The 14,518-nt window shown below is 35.8% G+C and overlaps 1 protein-coding gene across 1 annotated transcript in view; it reads left to right on the top strand.

Annotated features, from left to right (window-relative positions):
- Positions 1–11,828, top strand: part of RASSF8 (Ras association domain family member 8) — a 149,219-nt gene extending 137,391 nt beyond the window's left edge. The window contains exons 4-6 of the mRNA XM_023209052.2: positions 4,695–5,584; positions 7,774–7,918; positions 8,909–11,828. Coding sequence (XP_023064820.1) covers positions 4,695–5,584; positions 7,774–7,918; positions 8,909–9,030 — 1,157 coding nt within the window. The 3' untranslated portion in view covers positions 9,031–11,828. The remainder of the gene's footprint in view (positions 1–4,694; positions 5,585–7,773; positions 7,919–8,908) is intronic.
- The last annotated feature ends 2,690 nt before the right edge of the window (positions 11,829–14,518 follow it).

Raw genomic sequence — 14,518 nt, forward strand, 5'->3', positions numbered from 1 at the left:
TAATGTGCTTTTTGTGGTTTTGAGTCTCATTGTCTCATTTTCCATTTGTTGTATTGTGAATTAATTTTCCACATATTCATTTACAATATTAATATTTATAACAATAGTCTAATTTTTATTTTAATTAGCTTCTGTATTTTCCACATCTGTAGAATATTATTTTAATGAATGTGAATACATGTTAATTCATAACATGCATCAATTGAGATGGGTTAGATTATGCTGTGTTAACGAACAGCTCCCAAAGTCTTCTGGTTTCTAGTGATACGTGTCTTCTATTTATTTTGGTTTATATATTTTTTAATGTAACCAGCACAATGCCCAGGAAATCACAGGTACTCTGTAACTGTTTTTATTATGTTTATTAGTAGTGAGCTTATCGTATAATTCTAAGTAGACAGTAATTCTGTGATTACATGATATCCTTATCAACACACTGGGAAAATATACTATGGATGATGTAACTATGGTTTGAATGCACAACTGGTTGACAGGTATATTCACAGATAATTTTTATTGTATCACTGTCATTCTAAGAAATACTGTGAGGTAAGAGTTATTTTAGTAGTTTCACTCAGAACTTAAATAGTATAGTAAAAAATAACTAAATGTCATCAGAAAATTACTTAAAATTCTTTAAGCTTTTATTCTTCACTGGTAAGATGAGGATCATAGTATCTATATTGCTTAACTCACAGAACTAACTAAGATGACATATATAAAAGCATCAAAAGCCTTTTACAGGCTATAAGATAATAAAGTGTAAGTTCCGTTACAGAGATCTCACAGGGAGAGATCAACACTCACTGTCAGAATTCTGACTCATTATGGAAAAAGCTAATTGTGTTTACTAGAGTTTGCATAAGAATCCTGGTCTGTGTAATAGATTTTACAAAATTTTCATAAAAATGTTGACAAGAAGCAAAGTATCTACTCTCAGAAAAATTCAGTGCTGTTGAATAGCTTATCCTCCATAGATAAAGAATAAGTCAGGTGTTACTGACATTGTTTCTCATATGTCCAGAAACCTGAAAATATGTTAGCATTAAATTCATAAGAGATTAGTACCATTTCTTTGTCATGTTCTTTTGAATAATGTCCAATATTCATCTTTGGGGTGTGAAGGATTTGATACTGAAGAAGACATCAAATGTCAGTTAAAATGAAAACTCCAGAGGGTTGGTGATGAAGGTGTTTAGTAGAATCTATTTCTATGGAGCCTGGCACTGTTTCTGACAAATATGTGGTGTCCAATATATATATTTGTTAACTAAATAGCAAGATGTAACTTTTAAATCATGATTTTGATTTATGACTCTAAGGAGAAATTTCCTAAAATTATAAAAATTGTTGGAGTCTTAAAAAATGGTTGAATTCAGGGCATACATTTCTGAGTGACCCTTGTTTGAGTTTTGGTGTGTATTTTCAAAAATTTTATGTTACTTCATAGTTGTGTATTCTGCTTTCTTAAATGAAAGTAAGCTGTTATCCTGTTTTCTTTTAATTTATGTCAATCAGTCATTCAGTAAGATTTCATTAATGCATTAAAATCTGTATGTGGGTTTCTTCAGTATAAAAATTTAACGATTCTTAGGAGTAGTCTCAGTCACTTCAGTATTTAAAAGTATAACTAATATTTTTTTACCCCATGTTGGATCAAAATTACTTGACAGTGTCACATAGTCTTACAATGCAAATACAGCTTAAACTACAAATACCATAGATAGATAGACAGACAGATATTCCTTTTTATTCATTTTAAGATTACATCAAAAGAGTATACAAGGTATAACTAAATGTATCCATGTGGTCAAATACACTGAAAGGAGTTTTGCAGGAGGAATCAGAATCTGTGTAAATGAAGGAAATAGAATTTGTAGAGCGCTGCGAAGTTATGGGTATTAAAAACAGTGATTATGGAATTTAATTCCTATATAAAATATTTAAAACCCAATTTATGTAATAAAATCAAATCTATTCATTTACCTTTTTTTAAAAAAAAAAAAAAAAAGCTTTTTTATACTGCTGGATGGAATTTTTGGCCCAGCAGTACTAAATGTGCATTATTTAACAAAAGCAAATACTGGCAGTAAAAGCAATTATAAATAATCTTCTACTAAGACAGTCTCAGAGGGTAGCAGTACCAGTAAGCTCTGGAAAATTAGATTTATTTTTAATTATGAATAAATTAGGATCTTTAAAATGTTTTGTTTAGTTCATATAATGTGATGATTCAGTTTTCCTTTTAAAGATACTTCACTGGGCTGATAGAATTGGAAAGAACTCTACCGGTTTATCTAACCCCTCCTGTTACTGAAGGAGGACACAGAGGTTCAGAGAAGAGTAAGATTCCTAAAAGTAGTTGATAGGCAGAGTGTTGTGACCTTTGAAGTAGTTTGTACACATGGGACAGTTTTAACATTGCAGATGTGTCACGTGGTTTTTCTTTGGGAGCAATTAGAGTAATTTTTAACCTGAAAATTATTGGAAACATTTTTTTATTTCAAGAGGCTAATCTATTGTGCTAAGGTTTTCCTTTACATCCCCCTTATTAGCCTGGGCATTTTGATAAACAAATAATATTATCTAGCACTTTTCAATTTCACAAACATTTTTATATTTTACATTCTCACGTGACTCAGAACAACCATGTCAGATAAGGAAATACTACTCTTATTCCACAGATGAGGAGACTGAGGCTAAAGGAAATTTAATTGTTCAGATCATGTAAGCACAGTAGGAAGCAGAGCCACATTTGAACTCAAACCTTTCTACTCCAGAACCCTTGTCCCGTCTACTGTGTCTAGCTTTACATAGTTGGAAGAGTTGCTTTTTGAAAGTCAGGTTGTTGGGCAAGGGAGGGGAAAAGAAAAAATAAATAAATAAATAAATAAATAAAAGATTATTGTGATGACACATCACTATTTAAAGGAATTCTGTGGTCAACCCTTTTGTTATAGGAAAAATGTCTTAATAGCTACCATGTGTTGAATGCCTGCTGTGGGCCAGGCAATGTGGTAGGTGCTAACCCTCAGAATCTGCGAAGCATTTTAGAAGGGAAGTTGTGCTGCTTATCTAGTAAGGAACTCACGTAGGATTATTTGCCTTCAAAGCCCCAACTTCCAGCTGCACCCCAAATTCAGGTCTCCCTAAAGGAGAACACACCCATATGCTTATAGCGAAATCATTTTTTAATGTGCTACTTATGAATTGCATACATGGGTGTTGATATTTACACATCTAGATTTCCATTTATTGATGCAGTAATTGCAAAAAATACTACTGTTGGCTCAGAAGTATTGAAAGAAGCTCATGAAATTTGAAAAAGAAAGCCAGGAAGGTAAATCAGTAGCTGTTTATACAAGTATAATTGCTGGATGACAGCGTTGGGTTTTTTTTTGTTTTTGTTTTTGGAATTAACTATACACTTTTCACAAAATTTAAATAATCCATCTGACCCACTCACCTTAAATGAAAATATTTAAGAAGCATGTTCAAGCTTATGGCATTACACTCATACTCTTCTGAAACTTTATCTTACTTTCATAATTATTACATTCAGCATATTTTTCAATTTATATGTGATTGTATTCTGTTTTTGTTTTGTTTTGTTTTGACAAGAGTCTTACTCTGTCGCCCAGGCTGGAGTGCAGTGACACAATACAGCTCACTGAAGCCTTGACCTCCCAGGATCAGGAGATTCCCCCATTTCACCCTCTCAGGTAGCTAGGACTACAGACGCACAGCACCATGCCCAGCTAATTTTTTCATATTTTATTTGTACAGGCAGGGTTTCACCATGTTGCCCAGGCTGGTCTCGAACTCCTGGGCTCAAGAAATCTGCCCACCTTTGCCTCCCAAAATGCTGGAATTACAGGCGTGAGCCACTGCACCCAGCCCGCTGGTTTGTTTTTAGTAATATTTTGCTCTGAGTTTTTTTTTTTTTTTTTTTTAGAAGAATCTTTGATACTATCATATTACCAAAACTGAACAAGTCTTCTCTTCAGGCCCCTGTTTTTATATGAATTTGGTTTGAAGAGTTTTTTCATCGAGCTGATTTTTTATTTGCCATGGGTGTCCAGGAAGATGCCAGCTGTGTGAGCAACGGGTTGGTAGAGCACTTAGGTGGAGATGGAGAGGAGACCTGGGCAGCTCCTGTGGCTGAGTCACAGGTTCTCCACTGGTCCCCATGTCTCCTTTGAGGAGGAGAAATGGGGCCTCCAGCCCTCCCAAGTTCTGAGGTGGAAAAATTCAAGGGATTTGCACAGTGGAAATGTATTTGAGTTTTGAAGTTCTACCTCATTCCTGGACCAGCCCCTCATGCTTCACATGGCGATTCTGTTGTCCTTTGTTTCAGCTAGAAAATAAACTTTGTTCAGTCTTGCCCCAAATGAGAAGTTCTAGGCAGTCAGGTATTTGGCAAGAGTGTAAGGGTCTCACCCAGGTTTAAAGTATGAAGTTGAATTTCTAAGCAAGCCTGAAGAGTATGTGCAATACACATCTTCTGATTTTATGTTGTTGCATGTCGTGAGGGGTTTGGTGTCTTCAAGTAAAGGTTTTAAAGGCAACCTGGACTAGACTCTAAAACTTGACCCTCTGATGCTAATCAAAAATACACAATCATCAAATGGCATTCTTACTCCATTTTTAAACTGTTACATATCCCATTTTGACAACTTACCTTTTTTACATAGGTCGAACTGGAAGGTACACCCTTATAGAGAAATGGAGAGATACTGAAAGACACTTAGCACCTCATGAAAATCCTATCATATCCTTAAACAAATGGGGGCAGTATGCTAGTGATGTGCAGCTCATTCTACGACGAACCGGGCCGTCGCTCAGTGAGCGACCCACTTCAGACAGTGTGGCTCGAATTCCTGAAAGAACTTTATACAGGCAGAGTCTGCCCCCCTTAGCTAAACTGAGGCCTCAGATCGACAAATCAATCAAAAGGAGAGAACCGAAAAGAAAATCACTGACATTTACAGGAGGTGCCAAAGGATTAATGGACATTTTTGGAAAAGGTAAAGAAACAGAGTTTAAGCAAAAGGTGCTGAATAACTGCAAAACAACAGCAGATGAGTTGAAGAAGCTGATCCGTCTGCAGACAGAGAAGCTTCAATCCATTGAGAAACAGCTGGAATCTAATGAAATAGAAATACGATTTTGGGAGCAAAAGTATAATTCCAACCTTGAAGAGGAAATTATCCGTCTAGAGCAAAAGATCAAAAGAAACGATGTAGAAATTGAGGAGGAAGAATTCTGGGAAAATGAGTTACAGATTGAACAGGAAAATGAAAAACAGCTGAAGGATCAACTTCAAGAAATAAGACAGAAAATAACAGAATGTGAAAACAAATTAAAGAACTATTTGGCACAGATCCGGACTATGGAAAGTGGTCTTGAAGCAGAAAAATTGCAACGGGAAGTTCAGGAGGCACAGGTCAATGAGGAAGAGGTTAAAGGAAAGATCGGTAAGGTCAAAGGGGAAATTGACATTCAAGGCCAGCAGAGTCTGAGGTTGGAAAATGGCATTAAAGCTGTGGAAAGATCTCTTGGACAAGCCACCAAACGCTTACAGGTAACCACATTTTGATAAATAGAATGTTTGGCCCATTTAAAATAATACCTTCTTGGAATCTCCTTTTCATCATTGTCAGTTTTTCCTTATATTCAAAGAATTAGAAACCCAGCCTTGTTTAAAAGTTTTGTCGAATTCGTGTGACTTATGACAGCTTAGATGAGAGCAGTAGCCATGCGGATCCTTCTCCATGGAAGAGCCTTGTCTTACGGTGGCAGTTGTAGCATTAGATAATGGGATGGAATGGACACTAATGATGAGATAGTGAATCTCACCTTCTCCTTTCAGAGATAGGGAAACCAGAGCTGAAAGAGCTGTCCACGGATTGGTTGGCCAGGGATTGTTGTGGCTAGCTGACTGTTTCTCTGTCACTTCTCCATTGTTGCCAGCCAATCCCAGCTTCTGTCCTGACACATAAACAGCCCTCCTCTCTTCTCCCCTCTCCAGAGTACCCTCCTTTGCTTTCCTGAGAGAGGCACGAAGATTTCTGCCTGATTTTCCCCCTTTCTAGTTCACGTACAAGAAGATTTTTATTTTGCCACTTAAACCCTAATCACTCAACTTACTTTTCCTGGATACCCATTCTTGAAAAGACCTTGTGATTATGTTGCGAAAGTTGCAAAGATGTATCAAACAGTCTCTATCAGATGAGATGAGATGAGAAAGAGACACAATTGATTATAATATGGCTATTTAAATTTAAATTAAGATTAGATAATAAGGCAATTAAAATATTAAATAATTTAAAATTCTGTTTTTAGTCACACATGGTCACATTTCAAGTGTCCAATAGCATGTGTGGCTGCTGTACTGGCCATGCAGACACAGAACATTTCCACCATTGGAGGAGGTTCTGTTGGACTGGGCTGGTTTAGAGCTTACTATTCAAAGTGTAGTCCATTCCAGGCAGCTTCAGGGTACACTTGTAAGAAATTCAGAATCTACATTGAAACAAGATGCCCAAGTAGTGCCTGTGTACAGTGAGGTTTGAGAAGAGCTGCTTTAGAATATCAACAGTTAGTTCCACAATCAGAGAAAGCTGAGGTTTTAGGAAGAACTGATGTGGTCTCCTTTCTCCGTGACTATCTGTAGTAAGAGATAAAACTACCACCCACATTTTGAAAATCAAGAATTTCTCATGCAGTAGAAGGTTGGCAGTCTCTAATTTGTCAGTATTTTACTATTGAGATTCATTTTGATATTTAAAAAAAGGTACAATTGGAAGTTGTGTTGCTTTTGATATCACTTATAGAAAACACTAACAACACAGTCATTACTAGTAAATCCCTCTAACCCACTGAAAAGTGTCTGATAATCAAATATTGATATGTCCCCAAGTACCCCCTACACTCAAATAAATGGAGGAAACAACCATTCACTTCTAATCTCTTCCCAACCCCTACCAAATCCTTGAGACCCACCCAGCTTGGGTAGAGCCAGGGTACTTTTTCTTGTATACAGCAGAGGAAAGAAAGAAAGAAAAAGCTGTTTAAATAATAGGATGCCCCTCCTTGCTTGTACAGCTTTCCAGCTGTCCAAACTTGATCTCCTCCTTTAAGGCTCTGTAGTTCTCTAATCTTTGTCAAGGATTTAAGAATTCCTTCGTGAGAATCTTGCTTTCCTTATGCTGTCAGATAAATCTCAGTAATGTATCACATGGAAATTGAAACAGCTTACAAAAAACAAGAACTCTAAATCCATGGACCAAATTACAGTTAATTTTGTAGTTATATGTTAATGTGAAGTGGTTAATATGTAAATTTGTGACCAACTTAGCAAGATTGCTATAACACAGAGATGAGTAAAAACCTGTGGAATTTTTTTCTTTTTATTTTCCACCAATGAGTTTACAGGCTGAGAAACACGTTTTGGTTTTTGTTTTTTAATGAAAGTTTATAGACATATTTATTTCATAAGAGTGCATGATGGTTTTCCAGAGGAAAGCGTCGCGTTTAAGAGGACAGACTGATGAAACTATTGTTTTCTCTTGGCTTATGTCTTGGCCTACACCACAGAGCGGAAGTGACCTCTTCAGCCCGTCATGTCAGTATAAACCAGATTTGTTACATGTCCTTTTATGAAAGCAGTTACCTCACATTTAACCCCTGTAGTAGAAGGAGTGTCACTAAGATGTTTTGCACTGTCCAGTAGTGAATCCTCAAATTTAAAAAGTAATAATTTCCATCTAGGACAAAGAACAGGAACTGGAGCAGTTGACTAAGGAGTTGCGGCAAGTCAATCTCCAGCAGTTTATCCAGCAGACGGGGACAAAAGTTACCGTTTTGCCAGCGGAGCCCATTGAAATAGAGGCCTCACATGCAGACATTGAAAGGGGTAAGATGTTGAGAAATATGGTTTATTTTCCCTTTATTCTCACTGCTTAACTTTTTTTGCTTTTGCTTTTTGAGACAGTGTCCCACTGTGTCACCCAGGCTGGAACGCCAGTGGTGTAACTACAGCTTACTGCAGCCTTGACCTCCTGGGCTCAGGTGATCCTCCTACCTCAGCCTCCTGGGTAGCTGGGGCTACAGGTGCATGCCACCACACCTGGCTGCTTTTCTTTTTTTGTATTTTTTTGTAGAGATGAAGTTTCACCATGTTGCCCAGACTGGTCTCGAACTCCTGAGCTCAAGTGATCTGCCTGCCTCAGCTTCCCAAAGTGCTGGGATGACAGGCGTGAACCAGCATGCCTGGCCATCTGCTTAATTTTGAATAAACTACTTGTATTCAGTTAAAATATTACCCTCACATTCATAGCTAATTTTTAAGTGGGACACTTAAAAATTCTTTTCTTTTTTTTTAAACTTATTTCCCATTTCTAGAGGAAAACCAGTATCATTTAGGTTATTTATTTACTTAGGTGAGCATGTAATCACCAAATGTCATATCATTAGTTTTAAACTGCTTCTTTATTAAAATTTTTTTCTGAAGTATATGAGTCATAGTCTGTTAATTTGATTTTTGGCTCTGTTCCTTATGCCCCTTTTTCCTTCTTTTTCTTCTAAAAATTATTATTTATTTGTACTGATATTTAAAAGACAGTTCCAAATCTGTGTATGCATATGGTGTGAGCAACCAAAAAAAGAAGCAAAATATTTGCCTTTTGTAAAGATCATTCACTGTTCAAATCACCAAAAACTAGTTTTATCAAAGAGACCCGAGAAGGTTTTAGCCTCTTCTCCCCCAGTCCAGGGCACACAAGGGATTGCAATTATTGCTCTATGCAGTTTTCTCTTTTGGGGCAGGAAGCAGTCTAATTTATTATATTGCTGAGTACTCCAAGTTGACTAGTTCATCAGGTGGCTTTCTTTGTTTCCTGTTTAGAGGCACCATTCCAGTCTGGGTCCCTGAAGCGACCTGGTTCATCTCGGCAGCTCCCCAGTAATCTTCGCATTCTGCAGAATCCTATCTCATCTGGTTTTAATCCTGAAGGCATATATGTATGACATTATCTGTCTTTGGGGGGAGACCCAAAAGAGGTACCAAGGACAGTAAACTTCCTTTCTGATTTGTGCCAATGATGAACAGAGGATCTATTCCACAAGCCGCTGTATGTTTTTTCTCTCCTAAATTGCATACCACTTGGAGCCATACCCTGTGCACTGATGCTAAAGAACAAAGAAACTGTGTTTTCACACATCAACAGTGTTGATATTTTTGTCCAGCAGCTGTAATGCAAAGCCTTCGTTTTTATTTGTAGTATTTTGAGAGCTTTAGGAAAGTATTATATAGTGTGTATACATAAATAAACCGTGACTTAAGTAAGAGTGAAGAGAAATTTGTGACTGGCTTAGTTTAATTTATTTCATGTAATCAATTAATGTGTGAATGTTGATGTTTTAATATTTTTATTGACTTGTCCTGTGACTGACTTACATTATATATTGTGTGATTATGACTGTGTGCATGTTGCCAGACTCCATCCATGCATTGCTGATTTACACTACACAGGTGTCCTAGGGTGCTCCACCATCAAAACTAACTCCAGAGGAAGCCGCTTGCATTTGTTTTGTGAAACTGTCCTAGCCAGTGCTTAATTAGGTGAAAGAATTCAGGGGTTTTTTAAATCTGGAATTTAGTCTTTCCTTTACAATATTTCCAAATATATTTGTGGCCACATAGCATAAAAGATATTTTTCATGAGGTAAATTGTATGTCTAAAACATTTGCAGTGTTTCAGACACTGTTGAACAAAAATGTAATTGTTAAGTATGTATCCAAACAGGCATGGGGTTTCCTGATACATCATGTGTTTTGTTTCTGCCCTGTCTTATCATTTACACTCGCGGATCTTCAGAATTGATCTAACATATAAGTTATAGGTATCTGAGGGCAGGGTTGGTCTACTTCAGGAACATTGCTTCATGTATATGATCTATTGGTGTACACACCATGGGTAAGGTATTGCTCGCACATCATTTACTCTGTGTATTATGGACCATTGTGTTTTCTCCCAGTCACTTAGATGGAAAGGAGATTAAACCCTAGGTACTTTTTAGCAAGAAAATAAAGTCAAATTCAGCATATGTTTTTATTTTTAGGCTTGACTTTTACAAGACATTAATCTCCATTTGTACATATGTTTTTTTATTTGTAAAGCCAAAAATGAGTCAACACCTTTTTCATGAGTAGTGACTTAACTAAGATTTACAAGTAATATTTAGACAGATTCAGTCAGACACCACTTAGCCATTTTTACATTCCCTCTGGTTACATTTGGTACAGTATAATTAAGACTTTAATCTGAAATTTAAAGTAGTTTTAATTCTGAAGAAATTATATCCTCTATTATTTACATGCAACAAAATAAAAGTGAATTCATATAGTAATGCCGTGGTAACAATAGAGATATGTCTTATGCATGAAGGCAACTTTGGATGTTTTAACACATTTGACTTACTTTGGTTTAGTGAATGCTGACAATGCTGCTCTACCTTGGTTTCCTATGAAAAATTTTAAGAATGGCTATGAGACTGTATAGAAGCTTCTAGAGAACTGAAAGTAATAATGCAGAGTTGCCTTTTCTAGTGCAGCTAAGTGGCGGACCTCAACTGAAGATATGATTTTCTTTGGGTTCTTGGAGTTATCAAAGTGATCTTGCCATTATGTTACTTTGCAAATAACTGAAGTAAATGATTTTTACCTAAATAACCACAACCTGTACACATTTGCTTACAATTTATAATAATTATTTTCTATCTACCTATATTTAAAATTAGAATGATTAAAAAATAATTTATAGCTTTTGTGACAGTAGTGATTTACATATGCCCAATATATGCCTTATTTCTAAATAACTCATTCTGTATAAAGTCATTTTGTTGTTCAGAGAAATCAAGATCTTATTCACAAAGAAAAACATTTTATAAATTGATCACATTTTATTTAAGTCAAAATGTTAAACTGGAGGCAGTATTAAACTTTGCAATTAGAAGTTTCAGAGATGCCTTAGCATACCATGAAAAACACTGTCAATAGTAAGTTTACTATAAATTGTTATCAGAATTAACCTAATAACTTTAAAGAAGGACAAGCAGCATCCCAGCAACATGCAGTAGTCTTGGGTTCCCAGCATAGTGTCACAGTTAACGTCTCTGACAACTTCATCAGAATTTCCAAGCTGCCAAATAATCTTCATAGACCTGATTACAGATTTTTAAAAATTTCCTAGATGAGGAAAGTATAGAAATGTGAATATGATGAATACATTGAGAAACTGTACTTTTTAATTAGTTATATTACTTCTGGAAGCACATATCTAAGGAATATTTTCTAATAATCAGAGGGAAAAAACTCGTTTTCATAGGAACATCTGAAGATACTTTAGTGTATTTGTGATCATTTTTATCTATTGCAAATACAAATGAGTTAGATAAGTGCCACATCTTGGACACATTTCGGAGGGGAGTGGGCAATGGTATACAAAAATGCCAAATATAAAATTTTCATCTGGGGGGAATATTCAGGTTCTAAATACTAAATTAGATTACAATATTTTTTGTTTTTTTTTTTAAAAAAACATATTGCAACTTGTTTTATTGTGATTTTCTATAAGTATTAAATACATTTAAAGATCTTTTTATCTTGCCAGGAAATAATTTGGAATAGCGTTGGTATATTTGACCTTTTGAGTGTCTGTCGTCCTCAGAGAATGGCCCATAGTGTGTCACCCGTAGACATAGTGTCCATAGTCCTTTTGTTGTCCTTCTGAGATATTTTGGTTTGATAACATTTGTTGTTGTTGTTTTTTTTTTTTTTTTTTTTTTTGGTTTTTGTTTTGTCTTGATGCACAGGGACTTTTTTATAATATGAGACTTCAGTTGGTATTAATAGGAGTTACCTATTTAATTCTCCCAGTCATCAATGAGCTAACCATCAATTCCTTTAGTTCAAATTAGTCATAAACAAGAGCTACAGCAAGACTGATAGAGTAAAAACTATATAAATACAGTAAAAAAATAGAATTTATGGTGTGAAATGTGAAGTATAGCAGTATATAACGAGAACATGTAAGCACTTGCTTCCACAGCATAAATGTAATTTACACTTGCATTAAAGGAAAATTTTCTCTGTGAATAAGAGCAAAATGGTCTTTAGAGAAACAAACTGTTCATTTGAAGCCATTTCTGTGAACATCTTCCAACACAGAACTGTAATGGATTGAGGAAATAACACAGAAAAGACAAAAACTTTCGATTTCAGGCATGCAAAGTGCGTGGGCAGATGGACAGTTCCTGTTGTGCATTGCCTTTGATAAATTGGGCCTTAATTTATATACCCGTGCTGTGTTCACATCCCTGTTCTACCTAAAGTTGTCTTTATTGGTTTATATTGTGTTAAAATTAGCTCATAAGTGTTACTTTTATATTATGTTTTTTTTTTTTTTTTTAAGTTGCGTGTTTATGCTATTTGCTACAGTATTTTTAAGTTTGGGGTGAAGGCCATCAGCTGTATCAAGAAGACAAAACAATCACTATTTATTCAGTATTGCTGCTTTACATCTCCAGAATAAGCTTTCGATGCCAGGACAGTGACTGCCTGAAAGCTGCGGGAGCTCTTTTCAATGCATTTTATATATTTTTAGAAACCAAATAAATGCAGAAAACTATTTAGTATACTAATTATATTAAACCAGCAGAAATATAAAGGCAATAAAGTATATACATATATAAGGGGGGAGGGGAAAGATTAAAAAATAGGTTTACAGTCAGACATGGTGATAGCCCTAAATGTATTTCTCAATATGTTTTTCTTTATTGACCCTGGAGGATTTGAGTTGCTGCAGCTTTAAACAGAAAATTGCCATGTTCACTAATTGTGAGCACATAAATATGCTTTTAGTACTGCTTTGCTTATGTACAAATAAATCTGTAATATGTATTATATGTAATTATTCTTTTCTTTGACTTTCATTTCAAATGTATATTTTCTGATCATTATGAGCTGTAAAACAAAGAATCAATATTGGATATTCTCCCAAATAATAAATTTTCAGGATTCATTGGGACATTACAGTTGTCAGTTTGTTTCTTACATCCTTTATATTTTAAAATACAATTTTACTTCCTTTAAAAGATACTGGAGACAATAGGGGCACATATGACTGCACATAATTACATTTTTCATATATACTTAAAGAGTCATCTGCTCAAAAGGTGGCTTATTAAAGTAAAACTGAATTAAGAAACTAATATGCCTTTTATTTCAAAAGCGAAAGAGGAAATGATAGCTTAATGAACCTCTGCATTCCCAGATTTCCCTAAAACCGTAAGTGAGAGGAAGAGAACTAACATTTCAGCCCCTACCACGTGCCAAATGCAATATGGGGTACTTGTCACACTTTTAACATTCACAGCCATCCAAGGAACTGCTCCTAAATCACAACCCCTAAGTAACTGACACAGCATTTTAACCTAGATGTTTCGGACTGCAAGGCACTTTTCTATATTCCATGGGAGAGACGCATGAGCTTTACAGTGCCCAGTTTCTACATTTTAACCACTTCTTAATGTGGAAGTATATAAACTCATTTTTATAGGAATATTTTTATAAGAAGTTAAATGTTTAGATAGAAATTACACGTGGGGGCCAGGCACGGTGGCTCACGCCTATAATCCCAGCACTTTGGGAGACCAAGATAGGCAGATGATTTGAGGTCAGGAGTTTGAGACCAGCCTGACCAACGTGGCGAACTCCCGTCTCTACTAAAAGTGAAAAAAAAAAAATAGCCAGGCGTGGTGGCGGGCGCCTGTAGTCCCAGCTACTCAGGAGGCTGAGGCAGGAGAACCACTTGAACCCGGGAGGCGGAGGTTGGAGTGAGACAAGATCACGCCACTGCATTCCAACCTGGGCAACAAGAGGGAGACTCTCTCTATATGTATATTTAGCCAAAGTAGTATTTATTGAGCCAAAGTAAATTTCCTCGTAATTTCAACTTTCTTTAAGGCCACATAGAAGAAACAATTTCCCATCTATATATATACAGAGAGAGAGAGAGTCTTGCTCTGAAAAAAAGTCTCACTCTATATATATGGGAATAATAGTACGTTATAAAAACAAAGATGAAATGAGAAAAAGTCATTCAAAATACCAATAAGCCCTAATTTGGGGGACTTTTAAATTTTTAATTATCCATCCTGTCCTCTAAAATCATGTTTTGTTAATGGCAGAGCAAGAAACAGGAACTACTGTTAACTTCAGTCACCGCCCACTCCACGATATGTGTGCTGTGTCTATTAGGAAAGATCAGTGGAATCCTATAAAATGGGCATAAATATGCAGGATGTGTTTATGCTTTTCACAGACATTTAGTGAGACATTTAGTGAGCCCGTTTTTGTCCGGACACTGGACTGAGAAGCATATATTTGTTCTCTAAGGAGGTTTACACTCTTTTTTTTTTTTTTTTGAGATGGAGTCTCGCATTGTTGCCCAGG

This window comes from Piliocolobus tephrosceles, chromosome 10, assembly GCF_002776525.5.
Source record: "Piliocolobus tephrosceles isolate RC106 chromosome 10, ASM277652v3, whole genome shotgun sequence".
Classification (NCBI taxonomy): Eukaryota; Metazoa; Chordata; class Mammalia; order Primates; family Cercopithecidae; genus Piliocolobus; species Piliocolobus tephrosceles.